The sequence below is a fragment of the Chiloscyllium plagiosum genome, unplaced genomic scaffold (assembly GCF_037043375.1).
Source record: "Chiloscyllium plagiosum isolate Xiang-an unplaced genomic scaffold, Cpla_swu_hap1 HiC_scaffold_9, whole genome shotgun sequence".
NCBI classification, from domain to species: domain Eukaryota; kingdom Metazoa; phylum Chordata; class Chondrichthyes; order Orectolobiformes; family Hemiscylliidae; genus Chiloscyllium; species Chiloscyllium plagiosum.
In genome coordinates this window covers 6798387-6817563 of record NW_028270147.1, presented here as the reverse complement: position 1 = coordinate 6817563, position 19177 = coordinate 6798387, and the positions used below count along the sequence as shown (strand labels likewise).

Genomic DNA, 19177 nt, shown 5'->3' with positions numbered 1-19177 from the left:
CCCTTGGAAGTATTGCAGCTTGAAGCAGGGCAAGGTTCTGAAAGTGAGAACTGATGAGCCAGGATAATGTTAGTCCAGGCCTTCTGCATGCTGTGTGTGTTCTTCAAAGTCTGCCGTGTCCCATTACCAACCTGTTGGGCACCCAGCTTAGTATCATCAGCAAATTTACTAATGTTATTACTAATACCATCTTCTATATCATAAATATATATTGTAAAAAGCTGCGGTCCCAGCACTGATCCCTGCGGTACCCCACTGGTCACTGCCTGCCATTCTGAAAGGGAGCCGTTTATCACTACTCTTTGTTTCCTGTCAGCCAACCAACTTTCAATCCAAGTTAGTACTTTGCCCCCAATACCATGCGCCCTAATTTTGCTCACTAACCTCCTATGTGGGACTTTATCAAAAGGTTTCTGAAAGTCCAGGTACACTACATCTACTGGATCTCCCTCGTCCATCTTCAGAGTTACATCCTCAAAAAATTCCAGAAGATTAGTCAAGCATGATTTCCCCTTCATAAATCCATGCTGACTCTGACCAATCCTGTTACTACTGTCCAGATGTGTCATAATTTCATCCTTTATAATAGACTCCAGCATCTTTCCCACCACGGAGGTCAGACTAACTGGTCTATAATTTCCTGCTTTCTCTCTCCCACCTTTCTTAAAAAGTGGTACAACATTAGCCACCCTCCAATCCGCAGGAAATGATCCTGAATCTATCGAACTCTGGAAAATAATCACCAACGCATCCACGATTTCTGGAGCCACCTCCTTCAGTACCCTGGGATGTAGACCATCAGGCCCCGGGGACTTATCAACCTTCAGACCTAACAGTCTCTCCAACACTAATTCCTGGCAAATATAAATTCTCTTCAGTTCAGGTCCTTCAGCCACTGTTACCTCAGGGAGATTGCTTGTGTCTTCCCCAGTGAACACAGATCTGAAGTACCAATTCAACTCTTCTGCCATTTCTTTGTTCCCCATAATATATTCCCCTGTTTCTGTCTTCAAGGGCCATTTTTTTGCCTTTCACATACCTGGTCTGGTTTGGCCTACACATGACTCCAGATTCCAGTGGTTGATTCTGAACTGCCCTTTGGAATGAGCAAACAAGCTGCCCATTTCAGGGCAATTAGGGACAGGCAGCAAATGCTAACCTTTCTCACGCTCCTGCATCCTTGGAAGAACAAAGAATTGTTCCTCTTGTGTCCACCCCTGCCTTTCTGGCAGCTGCCAGGCTTCCTTTATCCTCTGCCAATCTAGGCTGCTAGTTCTCTTCATTCATTCCTGCAAGCCTTTTGGAAGGATTTTAGAGGCGATCTCTTGACATGATGGTTGTTCACTCCTCTATGGGACTCCAAGATGTACAGGTCCGAAGCCACCTGTTCACTTGAGCCATAGTTGAGCAGGCCATCAGGACTAGGTGGTGTTATCTGGTGCCTGTCCACTCCCATGTGGCCCAGTAGGGGGAGGTGTGGAGCATGCAAAGGCAGAGATCCTGGATGACACCAGGAAGTGGAGGAGGTAGATGAAGAATTGTCCACATTGGGCAAGGAAAATAGCAATCTTTGGGATTGTCCAGGAACACTTCAGCTAGGCCCCTCTAACACAGGAGGAGCTGTCTCTCAGAACTGTCTGGGCCAACATGTGCATTGAAGACACTGACTAGAAGGTGAAAACTCTGAAGGCATAATCTTAAAAGGGCCTGAATGACGTGGGCAATGGCAAGAAATGTAACAATCACACGAGAAAGTCCAATGAGGCCTCTCTGAGGCTCGGAACTGCCTCTTCTAAATCCCAGATATCTAGCCGTGAACCTCGCTCAGCAGCAATGGGGATTCTCACTCAGCGGCGATGGGGATTCTCGCTCAGTAACAATGTGATTCTCGCATAGCAGTAAGGAGGTGCCATTGAAGGGAGATTGATTATTGTTTGTTAACAACTTCATTAACAGCACATGAATATGCAGCTTTCAATCTTACCATTGGCTCCGACAAACTGGACCCTGAGAATTCTCATTTTGGAGGTTGTGGAGGGAACTTGGTGACTTCAACTCACTGCTTGCTCTGAAGCATCACCTTGGTAGGCACTGACATCTCGGGGTGCTCCCATCCTCTGACGTTGGCATCTGAAATGTGCCAACCTCAAGGAACCCTCATGGCATGTCTGATTCATTTTACAGTCCATTCTACACCTCAGTCAGGGCATGATGAGAACTAACACTACAGCAAGGACACAGTGTGCTCAAGGACATTTCCCCCCCCACCCCCCACCCCCACCCAAGCTCAGGGCTGGCACCAGGCTAACTCTCCACTCACTGTCACAGCATTCCCTCACACTCCACCTCAGACCCCTTCTCTGCCTTGCATTGCCTTATTTTTGCACCTTTCCTCCTCAGGCAGAGATACCAGGCTCAGTCACTGCTGTTGGGCACAGACAGAAGGCCAGGAAGACAGCCACAGTTGATCCCAGTACCCAATCCAATCAGGAGTCTTTGTTGAGCAGGTCCTAGCACAATAGGTCAAGGGCAGCCTCTGAGATCAGTCCAGGAGCTTGGACACGGCCAGTCAGACCCTCGGGACGCTCAGAGACTGGATCGTTTCCAGGTAAAGGGTGAGGCAGCCCACCACCCATCGTGTGTCTTTCTGCCCCTTCCGAGGGCTTCTCTCCTCGGAGTGAGAGTGAGGCAGCTATTGCTGCTGTAATGTTGGAGAGGTGTCCTGAGTGAGTGAGTAGGGCATGAGGCATGTAGGGTTCAGGGTGTCTGGGTTTGGGATGGCTGATAGTGAGTGAGGGGAGATAGGTTTGGTATGAAGGGAGGGCAGTGGCAGACTGAGTGTGAAGTACCCGGGAGAAGATGGTGGCCCTTACACAGACAGAGTGAGGAGGATCATTGAGCTTTTCCCTGCATTGCTGCGCTCTCCTCCTCCAGACAGCAGAGACAGACCAGTCTGTTTACATTTACATGCCTATCGCAAGAATACTTCTCTCTCTCTCTCTCTCTCTCTCTCTCTCTCTCTCTCTCTCTCTCTCTCTCTCTCTCTCTCTCTCTCTCTCTCTCTCTCTCTCTCTCTCTCTCTCTCTCTCACACCCACTCTCCTTTTCTGTGTCTCTTTCTCTCTCTCTCTGTCCTTTCCTCTCAGCTGCCTCCAGTTACATTCCTGTTCCCCCCTCCACACCCCTGGTCCCTGGCCCCTGACCAAGAATTGGTGACCAGCCTTTTCGATGTGTCCTTTAACCGAGCTCCCTCATCAGACAGGGCCAGAGGCACTGGCCCCATCCCATTCCTGGGATTGGAGACATGGAAACCAATCACAAACATTCCCATGCCTTCCCCGATTTCTGCCCCATGGCTCAGACCTTGTACGGGTTTCTGTCTGGACCCGAAGGTAGTGTTCCCATGAAGAGAGGCTTAGACTAGGCACCATCGCCATCATTGTTATCTCCCTGTGTGTAGCTATGGTCCTGGAGATGACGTCTGGCTCATGCCAAAACTTCATTGTTCGCAGGAGTGGAGGAGCTAGGAAAATCAGGGAAAAGGTGGGGAAGATTGTAATTGTTCTAACTGCAGTTTATTAAAAGAGAATTTGAAGCTTGATTTGGATCTCATTATGCATGCTAATTAACTCAAGTGTATTAATTGCTTTTGGAAGTTGATTTCAAGTGGTCTTTTACATTACATTATAGCAGTTCGAGCTAAGTGATGAGGCTATACTAAATACTTGGTTTAATGAAAGCAATATTAGTCAGTCAATGTGACTGGCAAAGCAGCATTGTTTAATAGAAATGTCACTGCAGTGACCCCTTTCCATTAGGGAAATGAAGGTACTTTGGTTTGTTTTTTGAGAGGTAAGACTCCAGCCCAGGGTTAGAGAAAATTGGGGGGTTTTTGGGAGGTGGATAATGAGGAACATTGAGACCACAAACAGATTTAACAACTGTTATTTCCTCAGGGATACAAGCAAGTGAAAACGTCGAGTTTGATTGATGCTGTGTAATAAATCTAGTGGGGCTTCTGCAGAAAGGGCATGTTAATTTTGCGACTGAATCTTAATTGCATTTTCCCTTTGCTGTTGATTTTCTGAATACCGAGTTCATTGTTTCTTAAAGGGATAGACTGAAGCAAGGGGTGGTACAGTAGCTCAGTGGTTAGCACTGTTGCCTCACAGCGCCAGGGGCCCAGGTTCAATTCCAGCCTCGGGTGACTGTCTGTGTGGAGTTTGCACATTCTCCCAGTGTCTGTGTGGGGTTCCTCCGGGTGCTCCAGTTTCCTCCCATAGTCCAAAGGTGTGCAGGTTAGGGTGGATTGGCCATGCAAAATTGTCCATAATGTTCAGGGGTGTGTAGGTTAGGTGAGGTAACTAGGGGAAATGCAGGGTTACAGGGATAGTGTAGTGTACTGTGGGTGGGTCTGGGTGGGATGCTATTTGGAGGGCTGGTATGGGTTGAATGGCCTGCTTCCACATTGTAGGGATTCTGTGAAAATGTACCTTTTATTTGCTGAATTTCACCTCTTCTAAGGAATGCCTTAAATTTGAAATATCCCAACACAAAGCTCCGTGATGTAACTTGTTCCCCTGTTATTTCAGTTCCTGAATTACGAGGAGCCTCCTGTCTCCCCACCCCCTCAGCGTCCCCTGTCGAGATGGAGACTATCGAAAGTGGCTCAACGAAAAGGTAGGTGCACGTTACAGCTCCATCCATGGCAGTGCGGCCCTGAAACTTCAGGTCGGGAGCGATGACTGGGTCTTGGTTTGATTTTGTTATCATGATTCTGTTGTATCAAACACACTGTATTCAGCTGACCCAGACAGGGGTCCATTCCTTGGAGCAGGAGAATCGACGTTTCAGGCATAAACCCTTCATCAGGAAGGCTTAGGTCAAAACATCGATTTTCCTGCTCCTCGTATGCTGCCTGACCTGCTGTGCTTTTCCAGCACCACACTCTCGACTCTGATCTCCAGCATCTGCAGTTCTCATTTCCTCCTAGGCGTTCATTCCTTACCCTGATTGCAATGGTATCAACTGTGTGGCTCTCTCAGTTGTAATACTACTGTAATAAGTAGGAACAAGAGGAGGTCATTCTGCCATTCAATAGGATCATGGCTGATCCAACTTTCCTCACAATCCACTTTCCTGCCCTTTTCCCCCATAACCCTTGATTCCCCGACTGATCAAGAATCTCTTTCTCTCTCAGATTTAAATAGACACAAGGACTCTGATTTGAGCTGTAGGGAGAGGCTGAATAGGCTGGGGCTGTTTTCCCTGCAGTGTTGGAGGCTGAGGGGTGACCTTATAGAGGTTTACAAAATTATGAGGGGCATGGATAGGGTAAATAGGCAAAGTCTTTTCCCTGCGGTCGGGGAGTCCAGAACTAGAGGGCATAGGTTTAGGGTGAGAGGGGAAAGATATAAAAGGGGCAACGTTTTCACGCAGAGGGTGGTATATGTATGGAATGAGCTGCCAGAGGAAGTGATGGAGGCTGGTACAATTGCAACATTTAAAAGGCATTTGGATGGGTATATGAATAAGGAAGGGTTTGGAGGGATATGGACCGGGTACTGGCAGGTGGGACTAGATCGGGTTGGGATATCTGGTCGGCATGGACGGGTTGGACCGAAGGGTCTGTTTCCATGCTGTACATCTCTATGACTCTTAAGTCCACACTGACCCTCCGAAGAGGAACCCACCCAGACCCATTTCCCTCTGACTAATGCAGCTCTCACAATAGGCAATAATGACCATAGCAGTTCAAGAAGGAAGCTCACCATCACCTTCTCCAGGGGCAACCTGGCATCGGTTCCCACGAGTCAATATTAAAGCAAGGTTTACTCAGAGTGTAGCATTAGTGATCTCTGCTTCCTATCTATCAACACTCCAGTGTCCCAATGTTCTCTTTCTTTTGCAATAAAATTAACTAATAAACCACCTCCCAAAGGATGACTGCCTCAAAAACTACATTTTTAAAAAGATGTAGATGTCAGTATCTAGGCCAGCATTTATTAGCCATCCCGGGCGGCACGGTGGCACAGTGGTTAGCACTGCTGCCTCTCAGCGCCAGAGACCCGGGTTCAATTCGCGCCTCAGGCAATTCTGTATGAAGTTTGCACATTCTCCCCATGTCTGCGTGGGTTTCCTCTGGGTGCTCCGGTTTCCAAAAATGTGCAGGTTAGGTGAATTGGCCATGTTAAATTGCCTGTAGTATTAGGTGAAGGGGTAAATGTAGGGGGATGGGTTGTGCTTCGGCAGGTCAGTATGGACTTGTTGGGCTGAAGGGCCTGTTTTCACACTAAGTAATCTAATCTAATTGCCCACAGGGCAGTTAAGAGTCTGGAGTCACATGTAGGCCAGACCAGGTAAAGATGGCATTAGTGAAGCAGATGGGCTTTTCCTGACAATTGACAACAATTTCATTGTCATCTTTAGATTTTTAATTCTGGGTGTTTATCGAATTTAAACTCCATCATTTGCTGTGGGGGGATTAGAGTCTGGATGCCTGTGGGGGGATTAGAGTCTGGATGCCTGGATGGTCTCTGGATCAACATTCCAGGGATAATGCCACTGGACCATCCCCTGAATAAAAAGTTGTTCTGGGTAGAAATGATACAGTCCTGTCACTGTGTACCCACCAATCCCATGTCATTCTCTGGTTGAACCTGATGAAATCAAATTAGCTTGCCTCTAAACTAGTTAAATGAATAACTGGATGTTTTAACTAAAGCTGAATTCCAAAGGTACCTTAACGCATTTATTTCAAAAAATACCTTGTGGAAAGATAATGTATGCCCACAGCAGTGCGCACAGAAGGAAGATTTCAAGGCACCCGGAATCACTCCCAGCTTCGGGAGACTGTCTGTGTGGAGGTTTTACATACTCCCCTCTGTCTGCATGGGTTTCCTCTGGGTGCTCTGATTTCCTCCCATAGTCCAAAGATGTGCAGGTTAGATGGGTTAGCCGTGGGAAATTGCCCACAGTGAGCAGGGATGTGCAGACTAGGTGGATTAGCCATGGGAAATGTGGGTTATAGGGATAGGGGGTGATATGATGTTGTTTGGAGGGTCAGCGAGACTCAGTGGGCTGAATGTTAGTGTGGAATCCACCTAGCCATTCTATGATAAAATTGAAGAATAATATAGTGGGGAAGGAGGACGTTTGGTTCGTTATGCAGAGGAACCTTGATTATCCGAAGGGCACAGGCGGGAAGTATTTCGTTTGGTTGATCAAATGCTGGATATCATAGTTTAGCCAAGCATTGTGACCTAGTGATCTTGCCAGATAATTGAGGTTCCTCTGTATCTGTACTAGCTCTTTGAAAGAGCTATCCATAAGATATGGAGACAGAAGTAGGCCATTCAGCCCATCAAAAGTCTATCCCACTGGTCAATATGATCATGGCTGATCTGATAATCCTCAACTCCACTTTCCTGCCTTTCCCCCATGACCCTTGGTACGCTCATTGATTAAAAATCTCCCTCTGTCAGCCTCAACAGCCCTCTGCAGGAAAGAATTCCACCGGTTCACCACTCTCTGAGATAATAAATCCCTCCTCATTTCAGTCTTAACTATTTAACCATTAACTCTGAGATTCTGCCTTCTGATCCTGGACTCTCGTACAAGGGGAAACTCTACATTTACTCTGCTCTGAGAATCTCTTTCAGTAACGTCACTTCCCATTTTCTTAAACTCCATTGAATAAAGGCCCAATCTACTCAACCTCTCCTCCGTGAGACAGTCCTTCCATACCTGGGATCAATCAAGTGAGCATTCTCAGACTCTCTCCAACAGAGTTTATCTGCCCTTAGATAGGGGGCCCAAAACCAGTCTGACTAGTGCCTTGTATAGTTTTAGCAAAACCTCCCAACTTCTATATTCCATTTCCTTTGAAATAAAGGCCAACATCCCATTTGCTTTCCCTATTACTTGTTGAACTTGGATGCTAACCTGTGATTCATGCACCAGGATACACTAATCCCTCTGCCCTGTAGCTTTCTGCAGTCTTATCCCATGTGAATCGGAACAGCCCCACTCCTGCAATCCCAGCTTCTTTTCGCCCCGCTGGTATTTATCCCATTCGATTTGCGACGTTGTGATAAAACCAGCTTCCTTCAGCGTTTCGGAGAGCTCCGTCCAAATTATACCAGCTCACTGTTGTGTTTTGAATTTTTTCATGTGACCTTTGTGGCACCACATTGTGTGGAAGCACTGTGGTTTGGGGTAGCAGGGTCACAGGTCATAGAATCCCTACAGTGTGGAAACAGGCCACTCCACACTGACCCTTCGAAGAGCATCCTACCCAAGCTCACCCCATAATGCTGCATTTCCCATGGCTAACCCACCTAACCTACATATCCCTAGACACTATGGGCAATTCAGCACGACCAATCCACCCTGACCTGCACATCTTTGGACTGTGAAAGAAAACCCACACAGACATGGGGAGAATGTGCAAACTCCACACAGACAGTGGCCCGAGGCTGGAATCGAACCTGGGTCCCTGACGCTGTGAGGCAACAGTGCTAACCACTGAGCCACCGTTCTGCCCCATAATTGTTTTGCATGGGCATTTATTGTTATAATTAGAACCCTCCACACTTAACACCTTGCTGCTAACTAATACCTGAGTCAGGAGATAGGGAGTAGGCCATTCAGCCGCTTGAGCCTGCTTCAACATTCAACAAAGTAATGGCCAATTCATTGTGGCCCCAGCCTGGATTCCTGCTAACCGTCCAGTCACCTTTGACTCCCTTTGTGAGTCAAGAATTTATCCAGCCCTCCCTGAGTAATGTTCTGGACAAGAGAAGTCCACAGACACTCAACCATCTGAGAGAGGAAAAGAAAACTTAGGCTTGAGAAAGGAGAGCCCTTTTTCTGAGATTGTGTCCCCTCATCCCTGAGCCCCAGAGTCTGAGCATCCACCATGTCAGGCCCCCCCCCCCCCCCCCGCCGGATCTTACACATTTTAAAAGCAAAGTTGTTTTTTTTCTCAACTTCAGCTGTTAGAAATCCAAATCGCCCAGTGTTCCTCCGAGGACAGCTCTCTCTTCCCAGGAATAGAGTCCTGAGGGCGGTCACACCCAGCACAAACCAGGGTCACTTGGAGTGGGAGGTCAGAACGGTCAATGAGGGGTCAGGAACAGGAGCGGGCATCGGCAGAGACATAAAATGTGTCACAAGCAGACAGCTGCTCAGAATTTCATGCGGCAGGATGTAGATTTGACACAAAAAGCACCATTTCCTGCCCCCAAGCTGCAGCTCTGTGTAAAAATTCAATGGATATGCTATCTGGGATCCCGCCTTCAAACCGTAGACCATGGACGCACAGGGAGCACCAGGAAGGTGTCTCAGCTGACTCAGTGACAATGAAACTGCTCCCCCCACCTCCCCTCTCTGCTCTTTCCCCATCACCCTGAACATTTCCCCTTTCCAACGATGACAGTGCAGACATATCCCATTGCATAAGCTTGCTTTATAAATACGCACAGCTGAAAATGTGTTGCTGGAAAAGCGCAGCAGGTCAGGCAGCATCCAAGGAGCAGGAGAATCAGGAAGAAGGGCTCATGCCCGAAACGTCGATTCTCCTGCTCCTTGGATGCTGCCTGACCTGCGCATTTTCAGCTCTGATCTCCAGCATCTGCAGTCCTCACTTTCTCCTTTATAAATACGCACATACCATCTAAAAAAAACAATAAAGTAACCTTTATTTCTTTCTCTTCACCTCAGTATTTTTATTTCCATTTTCAAAGGTTTGTTGGTTTTCTGCCATTTTTTATTTCAGAGTTTTTGCTGTTACCATTTATGTTCCTGGGTGCCAGCAACCCAACCTTTGGACTATTGGGATGGCTTGGTGGCTCAGTGGTTAGCACTGCTGCCTTACAGTGCCAGGGACCCGGGTTCAATTCCAGCCTCAGGCGACTGACTGTGTGGAGTTTGCACTTTCTCCCCGTGTCTGCGTGGGTTTCCTCCGGGTGCTCTGGTTTCCTCCCACAGTCCCAAAGATATGCAAATTAGATGGATTGGCCATGGGAAATTGCCCCATAGTGTGTAGACTAGGTGGATTAGCCATGTGGAATGCAGAGTTGTGGGATTGGTCTGAGTGGGATGCTCTTCGGAGGTCCAGTATGGACTTGATAGGCCAAATGGTCTGCTCCCATGCTGTAGAGATTCTATTACTTGCAGCTTCCCTATGAAAATTCTTCCAGAACCTGTTCCTTTCAGGCAGTACATTCTAGACTGCAACAGGAACAATATTTTCAGTTCTTACCCCCATTCTAATTTTGTGACCATTATCTTGAATCTATCTATTGTTGGAAAAAGCAGAACTTTTATCAAAGCTTTTTGTCTTGCTCATTTTGTATAATGAATGATAAGGGGCCTTTGACAAAATGTGCCTTTTCCTTTGTGGTAATTCTCAAGTTCTCTGCTACAGGATAGCACTTTGGACCTTAAACCTCTATCTTGTGTAATGCTGCAGGATCTCAGGGTTGGGTTTCTAATCGGGAGCAAGTGAGGACTGCAGATGCTGGATCTCCGAGCCAAGAGAGTGGTGCTGGAAAAGCACAGCAGGTTAGGCAGCATCTGAGGAGCAGGAGAATCGGCATTTCGGGCATAAGCCCTTCTTCAGGAATGAGGCTTGTGGGCCAAGGAGGCTGAGAGATAAATGGGAGGGGGGTGGGAGTGGGGGGAAGGTAGTTGGGAAAGCGATAGGTGGATGAAGATGAGGAAGAAGGTGATAGGTCGGGGGTGGTGGTGGTAGGGGGCAATGATGGACAGATCCAGAGGGTGGTGCTGAGTTGGAAGCTTGGGACTGGGATATATGGGGGAGGGGAAATGAGGAACCAATTCCACCTCAAAGTCCCAGGTTTAGCCCTTCCTGCCACAGCAGGAAGGGCTAAACCTGCACCCACACCACTCCCCTCACCTCCATCCAAGGCCCCAAGGGCTCCTTCCACATCCATCAGAAATCTACCTATACCTCTACCAATGTCATCTGCTACATCTGTTGCACGCGTTGTGGTCCCCTCTACATCGGAGAGACAGGACGCCTTCTTGCGGATCATTTCAGAGAACATCTCTGGGACACCCGCACCCACCAACCCCACTGCCCCGTGGTTGAACTCTTAACTCCCCCTCCCACTCCGTCAAGGACAGGCAGGTCCTGGGCCGCCTCCAACGCCCAACCGTTACCACCTGACGCCTTGAGGAGGAACACCTCCTAGTCTGCCTTGGGACCCTGCAACCACACGGGATCAATATGGATTTCAACAGCTTCCTCATTTCCCCTCTTCCCCCCCACCCCCCCACATTATCCCAATCCCAACACTCCAACTTGGCACAGCCTCATTCCTGATGAAGGGCTTTTGCCCAAAACGTCGATTCTCCTGCTCCTCGGCTGCTGCCTGACTTGCTGTGCTTTTCCAGCACTACACCCTTGGGTTTCTAATCCCCAAAGGCCTGACTGCAGTTCCTTGTTCATTATTTAATCTGATCTTTATACCTCCACAGCCCGACAGAAAATGGGAAGCTGCTTGATCCTGCGGAATGGACAATTTTAGACGTTTTCAATTATTTCAAGAAAGCTGGCTTTGAAGACCAGGCTGTCGCCTTCCAGGAACAGGTAAGTTTGGTTTGTTGGAACCTTTATAGAATTCTCAGCTCCAGTTCTGCTGAGGGTTTCAAAGCATTTGATAGCCCATCAGATGTCCAGCAGGCCATGTCCAAATGCAGCAAGATCCGGACAGTATCCAAATCTGCACTGACAAGTGACAAATAACATGAATGCCACATAAATGCCAGACAGTGACCATCTGCAGTGGGCTGAAGAATGGCAGATGGAGTTTATGTTTAGATTAGAGTGGTGCTGGAAAAGCACAGCAGGTCAGGCAGCATCCGAGGAGCAGGAAAATCGACGTTTCGGGCAAAAGCCCTTCATCACGATGGTTTCCAGCATCTGCAGCCCTCAGTTTTTGCCTTGATGGAGTTTATGATCTATGCTCAAGTAACAGTCGATCTCATGTAAAATTTGATCCCCAATTTTGGGCAAAAAATCTGGAATTTTCTGTGTATCTCATATAACAGTCAACCCGAGTTGTTCACAAATAACAGATGATCATTTTGTGAGCGATTGGTATTATCCTGGATGTAAGTGTTGCAATGTTTCGGGCTATCATGTGTTTTGATTTACAATTCACACCAACTCGGTATAAAAGTTTCTGACGCAGCAGGTCAGAGTCAGATGACAACCTCCCTTTGTGTGCAGTTCAGCTTCTTATAATTTGTTGTATTTTTCTTTATCTGTCTGGAGATCAGTTGGGTTTCTGATAATGAAATGGTGTTTCGGACTGTATTTCAGCCCCTCAAGAGTAGTATCCGTGTAATAGTGGACCCCATAAATTTAACCTTTAAAAGATAGTCTAAAACGTTTGGCTTTTACATGAGTATATATGGTAATTTAGTTAAATGCAAGGTATTGCAATTTGGTAACCAAACAATGGGGCAGGATTTATACAATTAAAAGTAGCGGGGAGTGTTGTAGAACAGAGACCAAGGGGTTCAAGTACACCATTCTCTGAATTTTGTGTCACAGGTAGACAGGGTATTTAAGAAACTGTTTAGCATGCTTGCCTTCACTGCTCAGACCATTGAATATAGGGGTTGGGACGTCATGTTAAGGTACTATGGGACAGTACTGAGACCTCTTCTGGTGTAATGTGTCCAGTTCTGGTCTCCCCTGTTTTAGGAACGATATTATCAACCTGGAGAGGTTTCAGAAAAGATTTACCAGGATAATGCTGGATATGGAAGGTTTAATTTCTAGGGATAGGCTGGGACTTATTTCATTGGAGTGTTGGAGGTTGAGGGGTGACCTTATAAAGATTAGATTAGATTACATTACAGTGTGGAAACAGACCCTTCGGCCCAACAAGTCCACACTGACCCGCCGAAGCGCAACCCACCCATACCCCTACATTTACCCCTTACTTAACACTACAGGCAATTTAGCATGGCCAATTCACCTGACCCTGCACATCTTTGGACTGTGGGAGGAAACCGGAGCACCCGGAGGAAACCCACACAGACACTGGGAGAGCGTGCAAACTCCACACAGTCAGTCGCCTGAGGCGGGAATTGAACCTGGGTCTCTGGCGCTGTGAGGCAGCAGTGCTGACCACTGTGCCACCATGCTGCCCACTAAAGGTTTATAAAATCACGAGGGGTGTGATAAGGTGAATGGCAGATGTCTTTACCCAAGGTTGGGGGATTTCAAGCTTAGGGAGCATATTTTTGAGGTGAGAGGAGAAAGATTTAAAAAGAACATGAGGAGCAACTTTTTCACACAGAGGGTGGTTTGTGTGTGGAATGAATTTCCAGAGGAAGTGGTGGATATGGGTACAGTTATAGTGTTTAAAAGACATTTTGGATAAGTACATGAATAAGAAATGTTCGGATGAATATGGACAAAGCGCAGGCAGGTGGGACTGGTTTATTTTGGGATTATGGTCAGCATGGACTGGTTAGACCGAAGGTTCTGCATCCGCACTATTCAATGGTGTTGTCATCACTGAGCCCCCCACTATCAATGTGCTGTGAGTTACCATTGACCAGAAATTCAACTGGGCTCACCATTAGGAATACAGTGTTTAGGAATCCTGTAGCCAGTAACTCACTTCCTGACTCCCCAAGGCCTGTCCACCATCTACAAGGCACAAGTCAGGAGTGTGAGGGAATACTCTCCACTTGTCTGGATGGGGGCAGCCCCAACAAAACTCAAGAAGCTCGACACTATCCTGGACAAAGCAGGCCCTGTTTGATTGACACTGCATCCACAGCCACTCCCTCCACCACCGACCCTATGTTGCAGCAGTGTGTACAACTACAAGCTGCACTGCAGCAATTCACCAAGGCACCTCAGACAGCACCTTCCAAACCCACAACCACTTCCATCTAGAAGGACAAGAGCAGCAGGTACATGGGAACACCACCACCCTGAACGTTCCCCTCCAAGTCACACCCCACCCTGACTGGGAAATCTATTCTGGATGAGTGGTGCTGGAAGAGCACAGCAGTTCAGGCAGCATCCGAGGAGCAGCAAAATCGACATTTCGGGCAGAAGCCCTTCATCAGGAATAAAGGCAGATGGTTCCTTCACTATCGTTGGGTCAAAATCTTGGAATTCCCTCCCTGAGGACACAGACTGCAGCGTTTCAAGAAGGCAGTTCATCCCCACCTTCTCCAGGAGCGAGTAGGGACGGGTAATAAATGGTTGTCTAATCAATGATGCAAACTTGTTTCCTCATAGCTTCAGATATAAATCATAGAGTCTCAAAGCATACAAACATGCCCTTCAGCCCACCATGTCTGTGCTGACCAATAAACATCAAAGTACACTACTCCCATGAAGCTGCTGCTTCAGTGTTGTGAGAGTACCTGTCTCCCCCACTCTCTCATACTGAATCCTCCATCTTTCTACCACCCTCTGGGTCAGAACAAAATTCCTCAGATCTGCTCTGAACTACTTACTCTTCACTTTAAACTCATTCCCTCCATTCTTAGGAACATCTGCCACAGGAGATGCTTCTCAGAATCATGTAGACATCAATCAGACTCCCCCTGCCGCTCCCCAGTTTCCTCTGCTCCAGGGAAAACCAACCCAACCTATCCAGTCTCTCCTCATGACTGAGACTGTTTGTCCCAGGTAACATCCTGGTGAATCTCCTCTGCATCCTCTCCTGTGCACTCACATCTCTCTGATAGTGTGGTGGTTAATGTTCCACACAGTATTCCATCTGTGGCCTAACCAATGGCCATGAAAGAATTTTTTAAAATCCGTCCATAAAACTTTCCATCTCTTTCAGTCTTTCCACCTCTCTCCCTCTCTCTCCCTCTCTCTCTCTCTCTGTCTCTCTCCCTCTCTGTCTGTCTCGCTCCCTCTCTGTCTGTCTCTCTCCCTCTCTCATCCTTTGGGGCACTATTTAAACCTCCTTTCTTGTCCCTACCAGAAGAATGCGGAGGCTTTGGAGAGGGTACAGAAACCGTTTGCTGGAATGGTATCTGGTTTGGACGGTATTAGCTATGAGGAGAGATTGGACAAACTTGACTTGTTTTCACTTGAACACCAGAGGATGAAGGGTGACCAGATAGAAGTTTACAAAATTGAGAGGCTTGGCTAGAATGGATAGTTGAAGCCTTCGTCACAGGGTAGAAATGTCAATGACTGGGGGAGCCCAACTTTAGGGTAAAAGGAGGAATGTTTAAAGGAGATATGAGAGGCAATTTTTTTTTTACGCAGAGGGTGGTAAGTACCTGGAGGAGGTAGTAGAGGAGGTAGTAGAGGTGGATACAATACCAATATGTAAGAGGCACCTTGACAGATATATGAATAGGCAGCAAATAGAGGGATATGGACCATGTAGAGACAAAAGACTTTTGATTTATGAAGGTTTCATGTGGTAGTGCAGGTTGATGGGCCGAAGGGCCTGTTCCTGTGCTGTACTGTTCTTTGATCATGATTTGCCATTACAAGGGTTTAGTTTTGTGTTGCTTTGACAACGTGACAGTGAACACTCGTGACTAATCCATTAGACCAGTCTGCTTCATTTATTAAAAATAAGCTTACCTGCTGTATTTATTAACTCTTACAGCTACAAATGGTCCTATAGTGTACAGATGGGTCTGCAGCAAGGTAACGGTTAATAGATTACTTTGTTTGGGATTGCACTTTTGTGTGAATTGAAGCCTATCTTTTAGCTTCAGAAGACAAAAGCCATCTCCTTGTGTGCTCTCTGTTTGTACAGTAGATGGCGCCCAGTGTATGATCTATCAATCCCTTGAAGCAAAGACTGAAAAAATATGGTCTACCAAAACAAACCTCGGAGGGGGGTGAAGGGGACAGCCGGTGTACAGAGCAAGTGTCCAAACAATACCGAGTGAATTGGGAAGGGGATCTGACAGAGGATGGAGGTAGAGAGGGAGCACTCAGAGCAGAAACAAAGCCAGCAGGTGGCTGATTTCAGGACTGTAGCTAACACCATGTTTCAGACGGATTACTCTGCATCAGTTCTTGCTGCTCTCCACTTTCTCATCTCCTCCTCCTTTTCCATCCAGACTTTTTCCCTTCTTTCTAAAGATGCACTTGAGGAGATGTCAAGTTAGAGGAGGAAGGAATTAAAAGGGTAGATTGATCAAGTGAAACGAAGCAGGTAGGAAGAGGGCTTGTAAGGTGCATCAAATGTGAGCGGACACGGTGTTTGGGGTAATATTACTGGGCTTGTAATCCGAAAGCCCAGGCTAATGTTCAGGCTGCTTTCCCTGGAGGCTGAGGGCTGACCTTATAGAGGTTTACAAAATCATGAGGGGCACAGATAGGGTAAACAGACATGGTCTTTTTACCCAGGGTAGGGGAGTCCAAAACCAGAGGGCATACGTTTAAGGTGAGCAGGGAAAATATTTAAAAGGGATCTAAGGGGCATCGTTTACAGGCAAGGGTGGTGTGTGTATGGAATGAGCTGCCAGAGGAAGTTGTGGAGGCTGGTACAATTACAGCATTTAAGAGGCATCTGGATGGGTACATGAATAGGAAGGGTTTAGAGAGAGATGGGCCAAGTGCTGGTAAATGGGACTAGATTAACTTAGGATATTTGGGTGGCATGGACAAGTTGGACCGAAGGGACTGTTTCCGTGCTGTATATCTCTATGACTGTGAAATGCTCTGGGAATAAATGTTGACATCCCAACTGAGCAGCTGTTGAAACTTTGATTCAATTTAATGACAATTAAATGGAACATGACAGTAAGTCAAAAGTCACCACGACAGGGACGTTCATCAATTGTTGTAAACCCCCTTCTGGTCCAGTGATCTCCTTTAGGGGGAGAAATCTGCTATCTTTACACAGTCGGGCCTACACCTGAATCCAGCCCCACAGCAATATGGCTGACACTGAACAGCCCTCTGAGCAAGCCACTGTGTTCATGGGTAATTAGGGATGGGCAATAAATAAAAGTAGGAAGTGTTGGGCACGCTAAGCAGGTTGAGCAGAATCTGTAGAGGAAGAAATGGCGATAACATTTGGAATCTGTTACATGTTCCTCAGAAGCAACGAGTGGGGAAGGGCAAGTGGGACAGGACAAGAGGGGAGAGGGTGAGGGAGCTGAGAGATTGTAAACATTTACAGAGAAATAGGCAATGCCAGTGGTTGTAAAGAAGGGAAACCGATGGGCAGCATGGTGGCTCAGTGGTTAACACTGCTGTCTTATGGACCTGGGATCGATTGCAGCTTCAGGTGTCTGTGTGGAGTTTGCACATTCTCCTCGTGTCTGCCTGGGTCTCCTCCGGGTGCTCCAGTTTCCTCCCACAGTCCAAAGATGTGCAGGTTGGGTGAATTGGCCATGCTAAATTGCCCATAGTGTCCAGGGGTGTGTAGGTTAGGGGCATTAGTCAGGGGAAGTGTTGAGTAATAGGGTAGGGGAATGGGTCTGGGTGAGTTACTCTTCAGAGGGTCGGTATGGACTTGTTGGGCCGAAGGGCCTGTCTCCACACTGTAGGGATTCTATGATTCAGATCCACACTAGGATGTTAATGGCAGGAGAAAGGTCAGCTCTTCTGAAAACCATGAAATGGAGTTACTTGTTTGGAGGTGGGGAAGGAGAGGTAATGCAGTGGACACACAACTAGTTTAGAGGCTTTCAAACTGCCTGAATGAGAAACGAGGGGTTGTTTCTGCGACTTGTGGTGGGCTGGACTGGAAATCTGCAGCAATCCACAGACAGGGGTATGGGTGTGAGTGCAGACCGGGCCAGGTGAGGGTATTAAAACAGCAGGTCAGAGTCCTGCTTCAACAGAGGTGTCCTGCACAGTGCTCACCTGCGTTCCTTGTGGTCTTGTCAGTGTGGAATGTTGTAAGCGGTGAACACTGCAGAACTGGCTGAAAGGCAAACAAGTAAAGTTGCTGCATCACCTGGACAATGAGAAGGCAGTTCTGACCCCTTCCTGTCCACTGGACAGTGGGGTAGCGATGAGGGTGATAGGCAATGTCCCTCTGTGACTGCTCTTTGGAATGCTGACAGGGGGAGAGGACGATGTGTTTGATGGTGACATCCTGCTGGAGGTGGCAGGAATGGCCTCCCTTGAATGTGGAGATCGGTGAAGAAAGTGCAAGGGGGGTCCCTGTCAAAGTTCTGGGAGGGAAATGGGTTTGACACAGTTGAGTCCTGTCTATTGCATGGGAGCTGCCCACTCCTCATCTGAAGGAAAATGAAAGCGTGCTGTGAGTGCCCTTGTGGAAGGCAATGTTTTTGACACCGATCTGGACAGAGATGGAGAAACTGGGAGAATAGGTGGAGTTCTGACAGGAAACCTGGTGTGGGAAAGTATAATTGAGGCAGCTGTGGGAGACAGTGGGTTAGTTAGTGAATGTTAGTGAAAATAAAAGCTTCCCCGGAAATGGAGACAGAAACCAAGGAATGGAAGAGTCAGAGATGGACTGGGCAAAGCTGAGAGAAGGATGGAAACTGGCAGCAACACTGAGGAATGTCAAGAGCAGGCAATGGCATAGAGCACAGTCATCGCTGGACAGGAAATAGGGTTGTGGAACGAAATCCAAATGTGACTAGGCCAAGGATTGCTCCATAAACCGCGCACAATAACAGGCAAAACCGTCTCATGTGCAGCTACCATGGCAACGCCTTTTACTTGGAGGAAGTGAGACCATTTTAAAGGAGAAATTATTCAATGAGACAACAAACTCAGCTGAGTGGAAGTTTTACTACAATTACACAAAGCGCGAGTCAAACCACAGCTGGAATACGGTGAAGAGTTTTAGGGCCCTTACCTAAGGAAAGATTAGATTACTTACAATGTGGAAACAGGCCCATCAGCCCAACAAGTCCACACCGACCCGCCACCCACCCACCCAGACCTATTCCCCTACACCAACACTACGAGCAATTTAGCATGGCCAATTCATCTAACCTGCACATCTTTGGACTGTGGGAGGAAACCGGAGCACACTGAGGAAACCCACGCAGACACTGGGAGAACGTGCAAACTCCACACAGTCAGTTGCCTGAGGTGGGAATTGAACCCGGGTCTCTGGCGCTGTGAGGCAGCAGTGCTAACCACTGTGCCACCGTGCTGCACCAGAGGCAGTCCAGAGAAGGTTCACACGGCTGATCCCAGGTAT

At 47.5% G+C, this 19177-nt stretch overlaps 1 protein-coding gene across 3 annotated transcripts in view; it reads left to right on the top strand.

Moving 5' to 3' along the window:
* Window positions 1-19177, top strand: part of samd13 (sterile alpha motif domain containing 13) — a 96267-nt gene that overhangs the window by 68148 nt on the left and 8942 nt on the right. For all 3 annotated transcript variants that reach the window (XM_087990383.1, XM_043698618.2, XM_087990382.1), the window contains 2 exons: window positions 4592-4679; window positions 11505-11616. In XM_087990383.1, the coding sequence (XP_087846509.1) occupies window positions 4592-4679; window positions 11505-11616 (200 nt within the window). The remainder of the gene's footprint in view (window positions 1-4591; window positions 4680-11504; window positions 11617-19177) is intronic.